This window comes from Coregonus lavaretus (genome assembly GCF_964263955.1).
Source record: "Coregonus lavaretus genome assembly, chromosome: 20".
Classification (NCBI taxonomy): domain Eukaryota; kingdom Metazoa; phylum Chordata; class Actinopteri; order Salmoniformes; family Salmonidae; genus Coregonus; species Coregonus lavaretus.
In genome coordinates this window covers 20592889-20605838 of record NC_140007.1, presented here as the reverse complement: position 1 = coordinate 20605838, position 12950 = coordinate 20592889, and the positions used below count along the sequence as shown (strand labels likewise).

Here is a 12950-nt window from a genome sequence, read left to right as displayed (position 1 = left end):
TTGTTTGTAAACAGCACAATGAGAGAAAGTGAGCCAATGAGTCCATAGCGCTCTACATCTATCAGTGAGTCTCTGTTGTGTGGCGCACATGAGATGATGAAGTTACACTTGTAAGCAATTCACTACAACATGTTTGCCATCAGTTATCTTATAATGGCTTTCTGCCAGAAGTCAAAGAGCTGTGGATGAGTTATCTGTACAGCTGTCATTTTTTCCCTGTGCTTCCTACTAGCGTTTTTTCCCTCCTCCGTTCTTCTCCCATTTTCTCCATGTACACATACTGCTCTTCCTTCAGAAAAGCATGCATCATAACTTTGTTCATTTGCACAATTTATCTCATTCACTTTCGCTTGTAAATGTCCACACTACTACTAGATATGCTTGTATAACTTTATGAGCTGGATTTGCCTGTTTTTGCAATTAGTTTATGTTAGTTTTCACTCGTTAGCATTTAGCTAACAGCATCTATGTGATTTCGCTATTAGTTTGTACTAATTTTGTTAGCATTCTGGTAATAGAGGCCCAATGGGCTTTTCTTGCGTTTTAATGCCCCCTTGTGTGCTATGCTGGTAATACCGTAAATCCCGGTATGAGAGAAGGATGGTATGACAATATGAAAATCTTGATACCGCCCAAGCGTCGTATGTGTGTGACTAGGCACTAACCTGTGGCTCATAGCGGATGAGGAGGTCGTACTCCATGGAGTACGGGATGTTGTTGATGGAGAACTCCAGGCTGCTGCCCTCTGGGACCTTGGCAAACCCAGTGCCAGTCCAGGTGGCAGGGCGCCCAGGCTGGTGCTCCCTCTGCTCCACACTGCAGCCCTGGAGACACACAAATACCATCAAGCATTCACACAAAGTCAAACATAGACAGTACAAACAATCCAAATAAGGGTCCACCCCAGTCTTATCTGTAAGAAGTAGTAGTTACCTGTCCCAGTATGGCAAGCTCAGCCTCGTAGGTATAGTGGTCCAGAGCCATGAAGTACCACCCAGACTCCACCTGGGTACATTGACGGCCCATCATATGACTACGACAGCGGCACTGCCCATTCTCCATTGAGCAGCTGGGGAAGACACATAAGAAATCTATGCAGTAAGCATGTAACCCCTCGACAGCACCCCCAACCCAGAACATCTTCCTGCGGCCATGCTGTCACTCACTGGTTATCTGTGGCTCCGCCCACATCACAGTCACAGTCTCTGCAGCCATTCAGGTCGTGACTCAGTGCCCAATGTTCTGGCTGTGGGCAGACAAACAGACAGCTGTTAGCACCAGACAGATGACATTCCTGACTACCTACTACATCAGCCAGGGTTACTGGACCTTACATCATAGGTAACTTCTCAGATATCTCAACCAGGTGTTCCTAGCTCCAAAATGACATACTGTAGATACATCCTGTCTGTCAAAGGACAGGCTGGTAGAGCTTAAGTTATGGGTGCAAAATAGTGGTTGTCTGTTCTTGACTTTAAAACAAGCCTTTATGTCGTCTGCCAAGTGGCGCAGTGGTCTAAAGTGCCACTAGAGATCCTGGTTCGAATCCAGGCTCTGTCGTAGCCGGCCGTGACCGGGAGACCCATGGGGCGGCGCACAATTGGTCAAGGGTAGGGGAGGGAACGGCTGGCAGGAATGTAGCTCAGTTGGTAGAGCATGGCATTTGCCTATGCCAGGGTTGTGGGTTCGATTCCCACGGGGGGCCAGTATGAAAAAAATAAAAATAATGTATGCACTCACTAACTGTAAGTTGCTCTGGATAAGAGTGTCTGGTAAATGTAGCTTTTTAGAGTTTAGGATCCACTTAGTCAGGACTACAGCTGACCATTTTTAGCATGCTGTAACCTACACCAACCGGAGAGGCCTGACTAAATTTAGATATGAAGCCCCAAGCAGGGCTTTACATTCCTGGGTACTGTTACTGGCACAGCAAGGAAGTTATGTGAGTGACAGGGGGATGTGAATCACTCAGAAACACCAATGACTCTTCGGGAGGGTGTATGTATGTACAGTTGAAGTCGGAAGTTTACCTACACCTTAGCCAAATACATTTAAACTCGTTTTTTCACAATTCCTGACATTTAATCCTAGTGAAAATTCCCTGTTTTAGGTCAGTTAGGATCACCACTTTATTTTAAGAATGTGAAATGTCAGAATAATAGTAGAGAGAATTATTTATTTCAGCTTTTATTTCTTTCATCACATTCCCAGTGGGTCAGAAGTTTACATACACTCAATTAGTATTTGGTAGCATTGCCTTTAAATTGTTTAACTTGGGTCAAATGTTTTGGGAGCCTTCCACAAGCTTCCCACAATAAGTTGGGTGAATTTTGGCCCATTCCTCCTGACAGAGCTGGTGTAACTGAGTCAGGTTTGTAGGCCTCCTTGCTCGCACATGCTTTTTCAGTTCTGCCCACACATTTTCTATAGGATTGAGGTCAGGGCTTTGTGATGGCCACTCCAATACCTTGACTTTGTTGTCCTTAAGCCATTTTGCCACAACTTTGGAAGTATGCTTGGGGTCATTGTCCATTTGGAAGACCCATTTGCGACCAAGCTTTAACTTCCTGACTGATGTCTTGAGATGTTGCTTCAATATATCTGCATGATTTTCCTTCCTCATGATGCCATCTATTTTGTGAAGTGCACCAGTCCCTCCTGCAGCAAAGCACCCCCACAGCATGATGCTGCTACCCCCGTACTTCACGGTTGTGATGGTGTTCTTCGGCTTGCAAATGTCCCCCTTTTCTTCCAAACATAACAATGGTAATTATGGCCAAACAGTGCTATTTTTGTTTCATCAGACCAGAGGACATTTCTCAAAAAAGTACGATATTTGTCCCCATGTGCAGTTGCAAACCGTAGTCTGGCTTTTTTATGCCGGTTTTGGAGCAGTGGCTTCTTCCTTGCTGAGCGGCCTTTCAGGTTATGTCGATATAGGACTCGTTTTACTGTGGATATAGATACTTTTGTACCTGTTTCCACCAGCATCTTCACAAGGTCCTTTGCGGTTGTTCTGGGATTGATTTGCACTTTTCGCACCAAAGTACGTTCATCACTAGGAGACAGAACGTGTCTCCTTCCTGAGCGGTATGACGTCTGCGTGGTCCCATGGTGTTTATACTTGCGTACTATTGTTTGTACAGATGAACGTGCTACCTTCAGGCGTTTGGAAATTGCTCCCAAGGATGAACCAGACTTGTGGAGGTCTACAGTATTTTTTCTGAGGTCTTGGCTGATTTCTTTTGATTTTCCCATGATGTCAAGAAAAGAGGCACTGAGTTTGAAGGTAGGCCTTGAAATACATCCACAGGTACACCTCCAATTGACTCAAATGATGTCAATTAGCCTATCAGAAGCTTCTAAAGCCATGACATCATTTTCTGGAATTTTCCAAGCTGTTTAAAGGCACAGTCAACTTAGTGTATGTAAACCTCTGACCCACTGGAATTGTGATACAGTGAATTATAAGTTAAATAAAAATTATTTGTGTCATGCACAAAGTAGATGTCCTAACCGACTTGCCAAAACTATAGTTTGTTAACAAGAAAGTTGTGGAGTGGTTGAAAAAAACGAGTTTTAATGACTCCAACCTAAGTGTATGTAAACATCCAACTTCAACGGTATTACATTTAAGTCATTTAGCAGACGCTCTTATCCAGAGCGACTTACAGTTAGTGAGTGCATACATTTTCATACTGGCCCCCTGTGGGAAACGAACCCACAACTCTAGCGTTGCAAGCACCATGCTCTACCAACTGAGCTACAGGGGACAACTTACAGTGAGGGAAAAAAGTATTTGATCCCCTGCTGATTTTGTACGTTTGCCCACTGACAAAGACATGATCAGTCTATAATTTTAATGGTAGGTTTATTTGAACAGTGAAAGACAGAATAACAGCAACAAAATCTAGAAAAACGCATGTCAAAAATTATATAAATTGATTTGCATTTTAATGAGGGAAATACGTTTTTGACTCCTCTGCAAAACATTACTTAGTACTTGGTGGCAAAACCCTTGTTGGCATTCACAGAGGTCAGACGTTTCTTGTAGTTGGCCACCAGGTTTGCACACATCTCAGGAGGGATTTTGTTCCACTCCTCTTTGCAGATCTTCTCCAAGTCATTAAGGTTTCGAGGCTGACGTTTGGCAACTCAAACCTTCAGCTCCCTCCACAGGCCTTGTGTTTTGGGTCATTGTCATGCTGGAATACCCATCCACAACCCATTTTCAATGCCCTGGCTGAGGGAAGGAGGTTCTCACCCAAGATTTGACGGTACATGGCCCCGTCCATCGTCCCTTTGATGCAGTGAAGTTGTCCTGTCCCCTTAGCAGAAAAACACCCTCAAAGCATAATTTTTCCACCTCCATGTTTGACGGTGGGGATGGTGTTCTTGGGGTCATAGGCAGCATTCCTCCTCCTCCAAACACGGTGAGTTGAGTGGATGCCAAAGAGCTCCATTTTGGTCTCATCTGACCACAACACTTTCACCCAGTTCTCCTCTGAATCATTCAGATGTTCATTGGCAAACTTCAGACGGCCCTGTATATGTGCTTTCTTGAGCAGGGGGACCTTGCGGGTGCTGCAGGATTTCAGTCCTTCACGGCGTAGTGTGTTACCAATTGTTTTCTTGGTGACTATGGTCCCAGCTGCCTTGAGATCATTGACAAGATCCTCCCGTGTAGTTCTGGGGTGATTCCTCACCATTCTCATGATCATTGCAACTCCACGAGGTGAGATCTTGCATGGAGCCCCAGGCCGAGGGAGATTTACAGTTATTTTGTGTTTCTTCCATTTGCAAATAATCGCACTAACTGTTGTCACCTTCTCACCAAGCTGCTTGGCGATGGTCTTGTAGCCCATTCCAGCCTTGCGTAGGTCTACAATCTTGTCCCTGACATCCTTGGAGAGCTCTTTGGTCTTGGCCATGATGGAGAGTTTGGAATCTGATTGATTGATTTCTTCTGTGGACAGGTGTCTGTTATACAGGTAACAAGCTGAGATTCGGAGTACTCCCTTTAAGAGTGTGCTCCTATAATAATAATATAATATGCCATTTAGCAGACGCTTTTATCCAAAGCGACTTAGTCATGTGTGCATACATTATTTAATTTCTTTTTTTTTTGTGTGTATGGGTGGTCCCGGGGATCGAACCCACTACCCTGGAGTTACAAGCACATTGCTCTACCAGCTGAGCTACAGAGGACCACCTAGGACCTCCTAATCTCAGCTCGTTACCTGTATAAAAGACACCTGGGAGCCAGAAATCTTTCTGATTGAGAGGGGGTCAAATACTTATTTCCCTCATTAAAATGCAAATCAATTTATAAAATTTTTGACATGGGTTTTTCTGGATTTTATTGTTGTTATTCTGTCTCTCACTGTTCAAATAAACCTACCATTAAAATTATAGACTGATCATTTCTTTGTCAGTGGGCAAACGTACAAAATCAGCAGGGGATCAAATACCTTTTTCCCTCACTGTATGCATGTCTGTACAGTACCAGTCAAAGGTTTGGACACACCTACTCGTTCAAGGGTTTTTCTTTATTTTTTATTATTTTCTACATTGTAGAATAATACTACATGATTCCATATGTGTTATTTCATAGTTTTGATGTGTTCACTATTATTCTAAAATGTAAAAAATATAGAAAAACCCTTGAATGAGTAGGTGTGTCCAAACCTTTGACTGGTAGTGTATGAATGAAAGGAAGGGGGGGGGGGGGGGGAGATGAGAGAGAAACAAATGAGAGAGAGCCGAGAGAGGGAAGAGAGAGTGTATCTCTGTGTGTTATGGTTAGAAGAGGGAGGCTCTCCTGGACCCTTACCAGACACTGGTCACAGCTGCGTCCAGTGACCAGTCGCTTGCAGAAGCAGTCCCCGCTCACAGGGTCACACTTTGGGCTCTCTGACACAGTACCCCTGGGGTCACACTGGCAGGCTGAGGGGGGCATAGTAGTAGTTATGGGGGCATACATTATTTTATTCAAAGCACTGAGAGAGATTAACAAAAAATATTAAACAAAAGATTGTTCCAAAATCTAACATAAAAAATACACAAAATGGGGGTCATTTGGACTACAATCAGTGCAATTTGTCAGAATGAATCATGATTGTGCTCCTCTCCACTCACGTTGGCACCCGCGGGGGTTCTCTGCACTCAGGCCGAAGAAGCCAGACTTGCATTTGTCACAGCGATGCCCCTCCACGTGGTCCTTACAGCGGCACTGCCCAGCGATCATGCCCAAGGACGGCTCGTCATGCCCGTCACAGATGCCCCCGTTCAGGGAACCATCAGGATCACAGTCACAGGCTGGCAGGAGGAAGACAACAAACATCCTGTTAAACTTAACCACCATAATCATACAGTAGTACGTACTACCTAGAAAACGTGTAAACACACTAACATCTAATGGACATAAAGTGACACCAGGGATTCAAACGTGAAAATAACCTGTACACGTACATACCTATGCCATCACTCATACACAGTATGATAATGTGAGAAATATACACACAGTTCCTGTGCCCCAGTCCTGAGGGTCGATCCCCTCTACTCACCAATGCAGATCCCCGGGTCTCTGATGTCCCTGCTGGGGTCCATGTAGTAGAATGGTTTACACATCTCACAGTTGCGTCCCATGGTGTTGTGGAGACAGTGGTCACAGACGCCACCGCTGGCATTGCCCGTGGCCAGGTAAACCGCCATGTCAAAGTGGCACTGGTTGGAGTGGCCGTTACAGTTACATTCTGGGAGAGACAAAGGGTACAGAAACTAACATCATAATCAAGATTCTCATTCCTTTGGTTATGACTTATGACTGGTGTGTTCATAATAATAATAATCAGTGATGTTAGGAGAGGAGTAAGAGATGTTGCTTGTTATGGTGTGGTCCACCACCACTCACTCTTGCAGGCGTTGGTGTTGCGTCCCTCAGCCGGTCTCCAGGGCATGTCGCTATGGAAGTCATCACACAGCTCACAGTTCAGACCCTTCGTGTTGTGCTTGCAGACACACCTCCCATGGACCTGGGAGACAGGGAGGCTGAATTACACAAATCGCAGGGAATTCTAAACAAACCCTCACATTCTAACTCCTCTCTGCACAGATGCCTCTGTTTTCATACACAGCAATCTATATAGGGTAGTCTTCCTCCATACAACTAGGGGGCAGTGCTGTGTTCCCCTTACTTACCATGCCCTCCTCATCCTTGATCCCATCGATGGGGGCACACTCGGAGGCGTGGCCATAGCAGAAGCAGTTGCCGCGGACGACCAGCTCGTACATGGCATAGTAGTACTTCTCCTTGATCTCCACGCGGGAGTCCAGCAGGTTATCTCCCAGGGTGTGCAGCTTGGTGAAGTTCACACGCAGGTTAGTGATCTTCAGCTGGTCTTCAGGATACAAGAGGAAGAGAAGAGAGGTAGAGGGGGGAGACAGAGAGATTAGGAGATATACAACAAGATATACAACGAGCTATATGAACATCCTAATTCCTATACTTCAAAGCCAAAGGAAAGGTTACAGCTACCTTTCCTTTGTGGGGGGGGGGGGGGCAGTGTGAGAAGGAGAGACCTCGGGAGGAGTGGTGAAAATAAGGGGGGACTGAAGGGGCAGGGAGGGTGTTGTCTTATGGGCCCTGGTCAAAAGTAGTGCACTATAAAGGGAATAGGGTACCATTTGGGACGCAACCTTGATAAACTCTCACAGAGGGACGGTAGGTTGCTACTGTGCACAGAACATTCCCTGCTGTCAGTCACGCTCCAGCTGTTCACTAGGAAACCATACACAAAATGTATCATTTTACCAAATATTTACGAAGAGGTCATCATTTCATGGAGTCTGTGAAGAAAGAAACCACATGGAAAAGTGGTAAGCAAGTTAGGTCCAAAAAAACTGATTTTCCCCAAGTCAAATGAATATATTGTTAGTTTCATGATGCTTGTATCTAAACTAAAGTATATCATTTTAAGACTGTTCTATACATCAGTTGGGGTATCTATAAGCTTCAATATGAGGTCCTAAACCTAGCATGAAAGTGCATCCTTGTAGCTGTGTGGGCTACTATAGTCAAAATGTTTGCCTTGGGGTAAGTTGAGACAATAGTTGTGCCAATGACAAGATTAGCAAATTGAAGCATTTTCTTCCCAGGCGTAATGCAAGACATTATCGCTGGGATATGAGGTAACAACAGGGCCTGGCCTATGTTAAAAGTGTTTAAAAAAGTGTTTAGATTAAAGGTGCTACACATATGATTTATTTTTATTTTTGCATTATTAATTTCAGAAAATGTCCATAATGTATCTGGCACTAATAATGGAATGATAGTGTTTCACAGTATTACTTACCAGTGGTGGGAAAAGTACCCAATTTGTCATAACTGAGTAAAAGTAAAGATACCTTAATAGAAAATTACTCAAGTAAACGTGAAAGTCACCCAGTAAAATACTACTTCAGTAAAAGTATTTGGTTTTAAATATACTTAAGTATTAAAAGTAAATATTATTGCTAAAATATACTTAAGTATTAAAAGTAAAAGTGTAAATCATTTCAAATTCCCTATATTAAGCAAACCAGACGGCACCATTCTCTAGTTTTTTTTATTTCCGGATAGCCAGGGGCACGCTCCAACACTCAGACATAACAAACAAACTGTCACGGTTTCGGCCGAAGCTGCCTCTCTTCCTTGCTCGGGCAGGCTTCGGCGGTCGTCGTCCCCGGAGTACTAGCTGCCACCGTTGTATGTTTCGATGTTCGTTTGGTTTTGTCTTTATGTTGTACACCTGTTATCGTTTAGCGCTCATTATTGTCCTATAAGTTCTCGTTGTGTTTTGTCATGTGTTGTGTGTGATTGCGCTACTGTTGGTTGTCTGTGCTTCGTTGTTTCCTCCTCTGTTTGGAGAGGGTTCTCGCACATGTTAGTGCGCATTTTGTTATTTACGCCTGTGTGCGTATTTTCTCGCCTCCGGGCTTTTTTGGCTCGTGTTCTAAGTGATTATTCACTAAAGTCTTTTAGACAAAGTTTCTGCGTCCTGCGCCTGATTCCTGCACCACACCCACCTACAGCACCCACTGACAGAATCACACACCCTAAAGATGGAATCAGCAGGAGCCGCAGCAGCACCTGAGTCTCTGGAGGAACGGGTCCGTGAGCAGAACGATCAGATCCTTCGTATCGGGACCGCCCTTCAGGACGTGATCAACACCCTTCAACGCTGGGAGACCAGAGGGACACCCACAACTCCACCTCCCGTGCCATCACCATCGGCCAGTCAGCCCATTCAAGCTCCGGAACCCAGGGGAATTCGGCTCTCGCTCCCGAGGGCATATGATGGGACCGCTACGTGTCCGCCCTCATCTCCTGTCTTACCGGCAAGGCGTTGGAATGGGCCACTATCACCTACTCTGAGTTCTCCCGCCGCTTCAGGGCTGTGTTTGACCATCCACCTGAGGGGAAAGCGGCGGGGGAGCGTCTGTTCTACCTCCGGCAGGGGAGGAGGAGCGCCCAGGAGTTCGCTTTAGAATTCCGAACTCTAGCGGCGGATGCAGGGTGGAATGAGCGGGCCCTCATAGATCACTACCGCTGTAGTTTACGGGAGGACGTCCGTCGGGAGCTGGCCTGCAGGGATACCAGCCTCACTTTCGATCAGTTAGTGGACATGTCCATCAGGCTGGACACCCTGCTGGCTACCCGCGGACGTTCCGAGGGGGGTCCGTCCATTCCATCCTCCAGCACCTCCGAGCCGAGCCCGATGGAGCTCGGGGGAGCTGGCGCTAGAGAGAGGAGGGGTCGGAGCACGAGGGGGGCCGTCCCCTGCACCAACTGTTGCCGTGGAGGACACACCGCGGCCAGGTGCTGGGGAGGGTCTCCTAGGGGAGAAGACGGCAGGCTCCGCACTGGGGAGTCCTTCCAGGTGAGTAGGCGCCCCACTTACCCAGAGCTCTCTGTTGCGCACTTCTGTCTACCAGTGCGTTTTCCCAGCATTCCCAGCATAAGGCGCTAGTAGATTCAGGCGCGGCTGGGAATTTTGTTGATCGTAAATTTTGTTTAGAATTAGGGATTCCCCTTCTTCCTGTTAATGTCCCATTCCCCATTCATGCCCTAGATAGCCGTCCGTTGGGATCGGGCTTGATCAGGGAGGTCACAGCACCACTTAGGATGTTTACGCAGGGGGGTCATGAGGAGATTATCCAACTGTATCTGATCGACTCTCCTGCGTATCCGGTGGTGCTGGGAATTCCCTGGTTGAGTCTCCATAATCCGTCTATTTCGTGGCAGGAGAGGGCTCTGATGGAGTGGTCTGCCCAGTGTGTGGGGCGATGTCTAGGTGTTTCCGTGGGGGCGACCTCGGTGGAGAGTCCAAACCAGGTGCCCGCATTGCACATTCCCCACGAGTATGAGGATTTGGCTATCGTGTTCAGTAAATCGAGGGCGACGCAGTTGCCTCCTCATAGGCAGGGAGATTGTGCGATAGACCTCCAGGCAGGAGCAGCGCTCCCACGGAGTCATGTGTATCCTCTGTCTCAAGAGGAGAAGAGAGCTATGGAGACTTACATAGACGAATCTCTGAGACAAGGATACATACGGCCATCCACTTCCCCTGCGTCCTCGAGTTTCTTTTTTGTGAAGAAGAAGGATGGAGGGTTACGCCCGTGCATTGATTACCGTAGTCTCAATCAGATCACGGTGAAATACAGTTATCCACTCCCGCTGATTGCGACCATGACGGAGTCATTGCACGGGGCGCGTTTCTTCACAAAATTAGATCTCAGGAGCGCTTACAACTTGGTACGCATTAGAGAGGGCGATGAATTGAAGACAGCGTTTAGTACCACCTCGGGTCATTACGAGTATCTCGTCATGCCATACGGGTTGATGAACGATCCTTCAGTTTTCCAATCATTCGTGGATGAGATCTTCAGGGACATGCAGGGGCAGGGGGTGGTCGTGTACATAGATGACATTCTTGTGTACTCTTCTACCCGAGCCGAGCATGTAGCCCTGGTGCGCCGAGTGTTGAGGAGGCTGTTGGAGCACGACCTGTATGTCAAGGCAGAGAAATGTCTGCTCTTCCAGGAGTCGGTCTCCTTTTTGGGTTATCAGTTGTCTGCGTCAGGGGTGAAGATGGAGGTTGACCGGGTGTCAGCCGTGCGTAATTGGCAGACTCCAACCACTGTTAAAGAGGTGCAGCAGTTTTTGGGGTTTGCAAATTACTACCGGAGGTTTATCCGGGGTTTTGGACAGGTGGCAGCTCCCATAACGTCTCTGTTGAAGGGGGGTCCGGTGCGTTTGCAGTGGTCAGCCGAGGCGGACAGGGCTTTTGGGAGACTGAAGGACCTGTTTACTTCGGCTCCGGTGCTGGCGCATCCGGATCCCGCTTTACCATTTCAGGTAGAGGTGGACGCGTCCGAGGCCGGTATAGGGGCCGTGCTTTCGCAACGGTCCGGCACACCACCTAAACTCCGGCCCTGTGCCTTTTATTCCAAAAAGCTCAGTCCGGCGGAGCGAAATTATGACGTAGGGGACAGGGAGCTGTTAGCCGTGGTACAGGCCCTAAAGGTGTGGAGGCATTGGCTTGAGGGGGCTCAACATCCTTTTCTCATTTTGACTGACCACCGTAACCTGGAGTACATCCGGGCAGCTAGGAGACTGAACCCTCGCCAGGCGCGGTGGAACATGTTTTTAGCCCGGTTCGTATTTAAGATCACGTACATCCCTGGGTCACAGAACGGTAAGGCAGACGCACTGTCTCGGCGGTATGACACGGAGGAGAGGTCCGTGGAGCCCACTCCCATACTGCCGGAGTCTTGTCTGGTGGCACCGGTAGTGTGGGAGGTCGATGCTGAGATCGAGCGGGCGTTGCGCACCGACCCTAGTCCTCCTCAATGCCCGGAGGGTCGGACGTACGTTCCGCTCGAGGTTCGGGATCGATTGATCTATTGGGCTCACACGTCACCCTCCTCTGGACATCCTGGTATTGGCCGGACAGTGCACTGCCTTAGCGCTAAGTATTGGTGGCCAACGTTAGCCAGGGATGTGAGGGTTTATGTCTCCTCCTGCTCGGTGTGCGCCCAGTGTAAGGCGCCTAGACATCTGCCTAGGGGTAAGTTACAACCCCTGCCCGTTCCACAACGACCATGGTCTCACCTCTCGGTGGACTTCGTCACAGACCTTCCCCCCTCGCAGGGGAATACTACCATACTGGTCGTTGTGGACCGGTTCTCTAAGGCCTGTCGTTTGCTCCCTATGCCGGGTCTTCCTACTGCCCTACAGACCGCCGAAGCTCTATTCACCCACGTTTTTCGGCACTACGGGGTACCCGAGGATATTGTGTCTGATCGAGGTCCCCAGTTCAACTCCAGAGTCTGGAGAGCGTTTATGGAGCGTTTGGGGGTCTCGGTGAGCCTGACCTCGGGTTACCATCCAGAGAGTAATGGGCAGGTGGAACGTGTGAACCAGGATGTGGGTAGGTTTCTTAGATCATACTGCCAGGGCCGGCCGGAGGAGTGGGCAAGGTATGTTCCCTGGGCAGAAATGGCCCAGAATTCCCTACGCCACTCCTCAACCAACCTAACCCCTTTCCAATGTGTGTTAGGTTACCAGCCGGTTCTGGCACCGTGGCAGCAGAGCCAGATCGAGGCTCCTGCGGTGGATGAGTGGGTACGGCGCTCGGAGGAGACGTGGAACGCTGCACACGTCCACCTGCAGCGGGCCATCCGTCGTCAGAAGGCGAGCGCCGATCTCCACCGCAGTGAGGGGCCGGTGTATGCACCTGGTGATCAAGTCTGGCTCTCTACCAGAAACCTGCCCCTCCGCCTGCCCTGCCGGAAACTGGGTCGGCGGTTTGTGGGGCCGTTTAAAGTCCTGAGAAGACTGAACGAGGTGTGTTACAAATTACAACTGCCTAGTGACTATCGTATTAACCCCTCGTTCCATGTGTCTC

At 48.0% G+C, this 12950-nt stretch overlaps 1 protein-coding gene across 1 annotated transcript in view; it reads right to left on the bottom strand.

The window, feature by feature from the left end:
* lamb2 (laminin, beta 2 (laminin S)) overlaps positions 1 to 12950 on the bottom strand; it is a 56289-nt gene that overhangs the window by 14305 nt on the left and 29034 nt on the right. The window contains exons 8-15 of the mRNA XM_084185122.1: positions 7201 to 7400; positions 6914 to 7034; positions 6567 to 6755; positions 6139 to 6318; positions 5834 to 5946; positions 1167 to 1246; positions 934 to 1069; positions 666 to 824 (exon numbers count right to left, since the gene is read on the bottom strand). Of these exons, the coding sequence (XP_084041248.1) occupies positions 666 to 824; positions 934 to 1069; positions 1167 to 1246; positions 5834 to 5946; positions 6139 to 6318; positions 6567 to 6755; positions 6914 to 7034; positions 7201 to 7400 (1178 nt within the window). The remainder of the gene's footprint in view (positions 1 to 665; positions 825 to 933; positions 1070 to 1166; positions 1247 to 5833; positions 5947 to 6138; positions 6319 to 6566; positions 6756 to 6913; positions 7035 to 7200; positions 7401 to 12950) is intronic.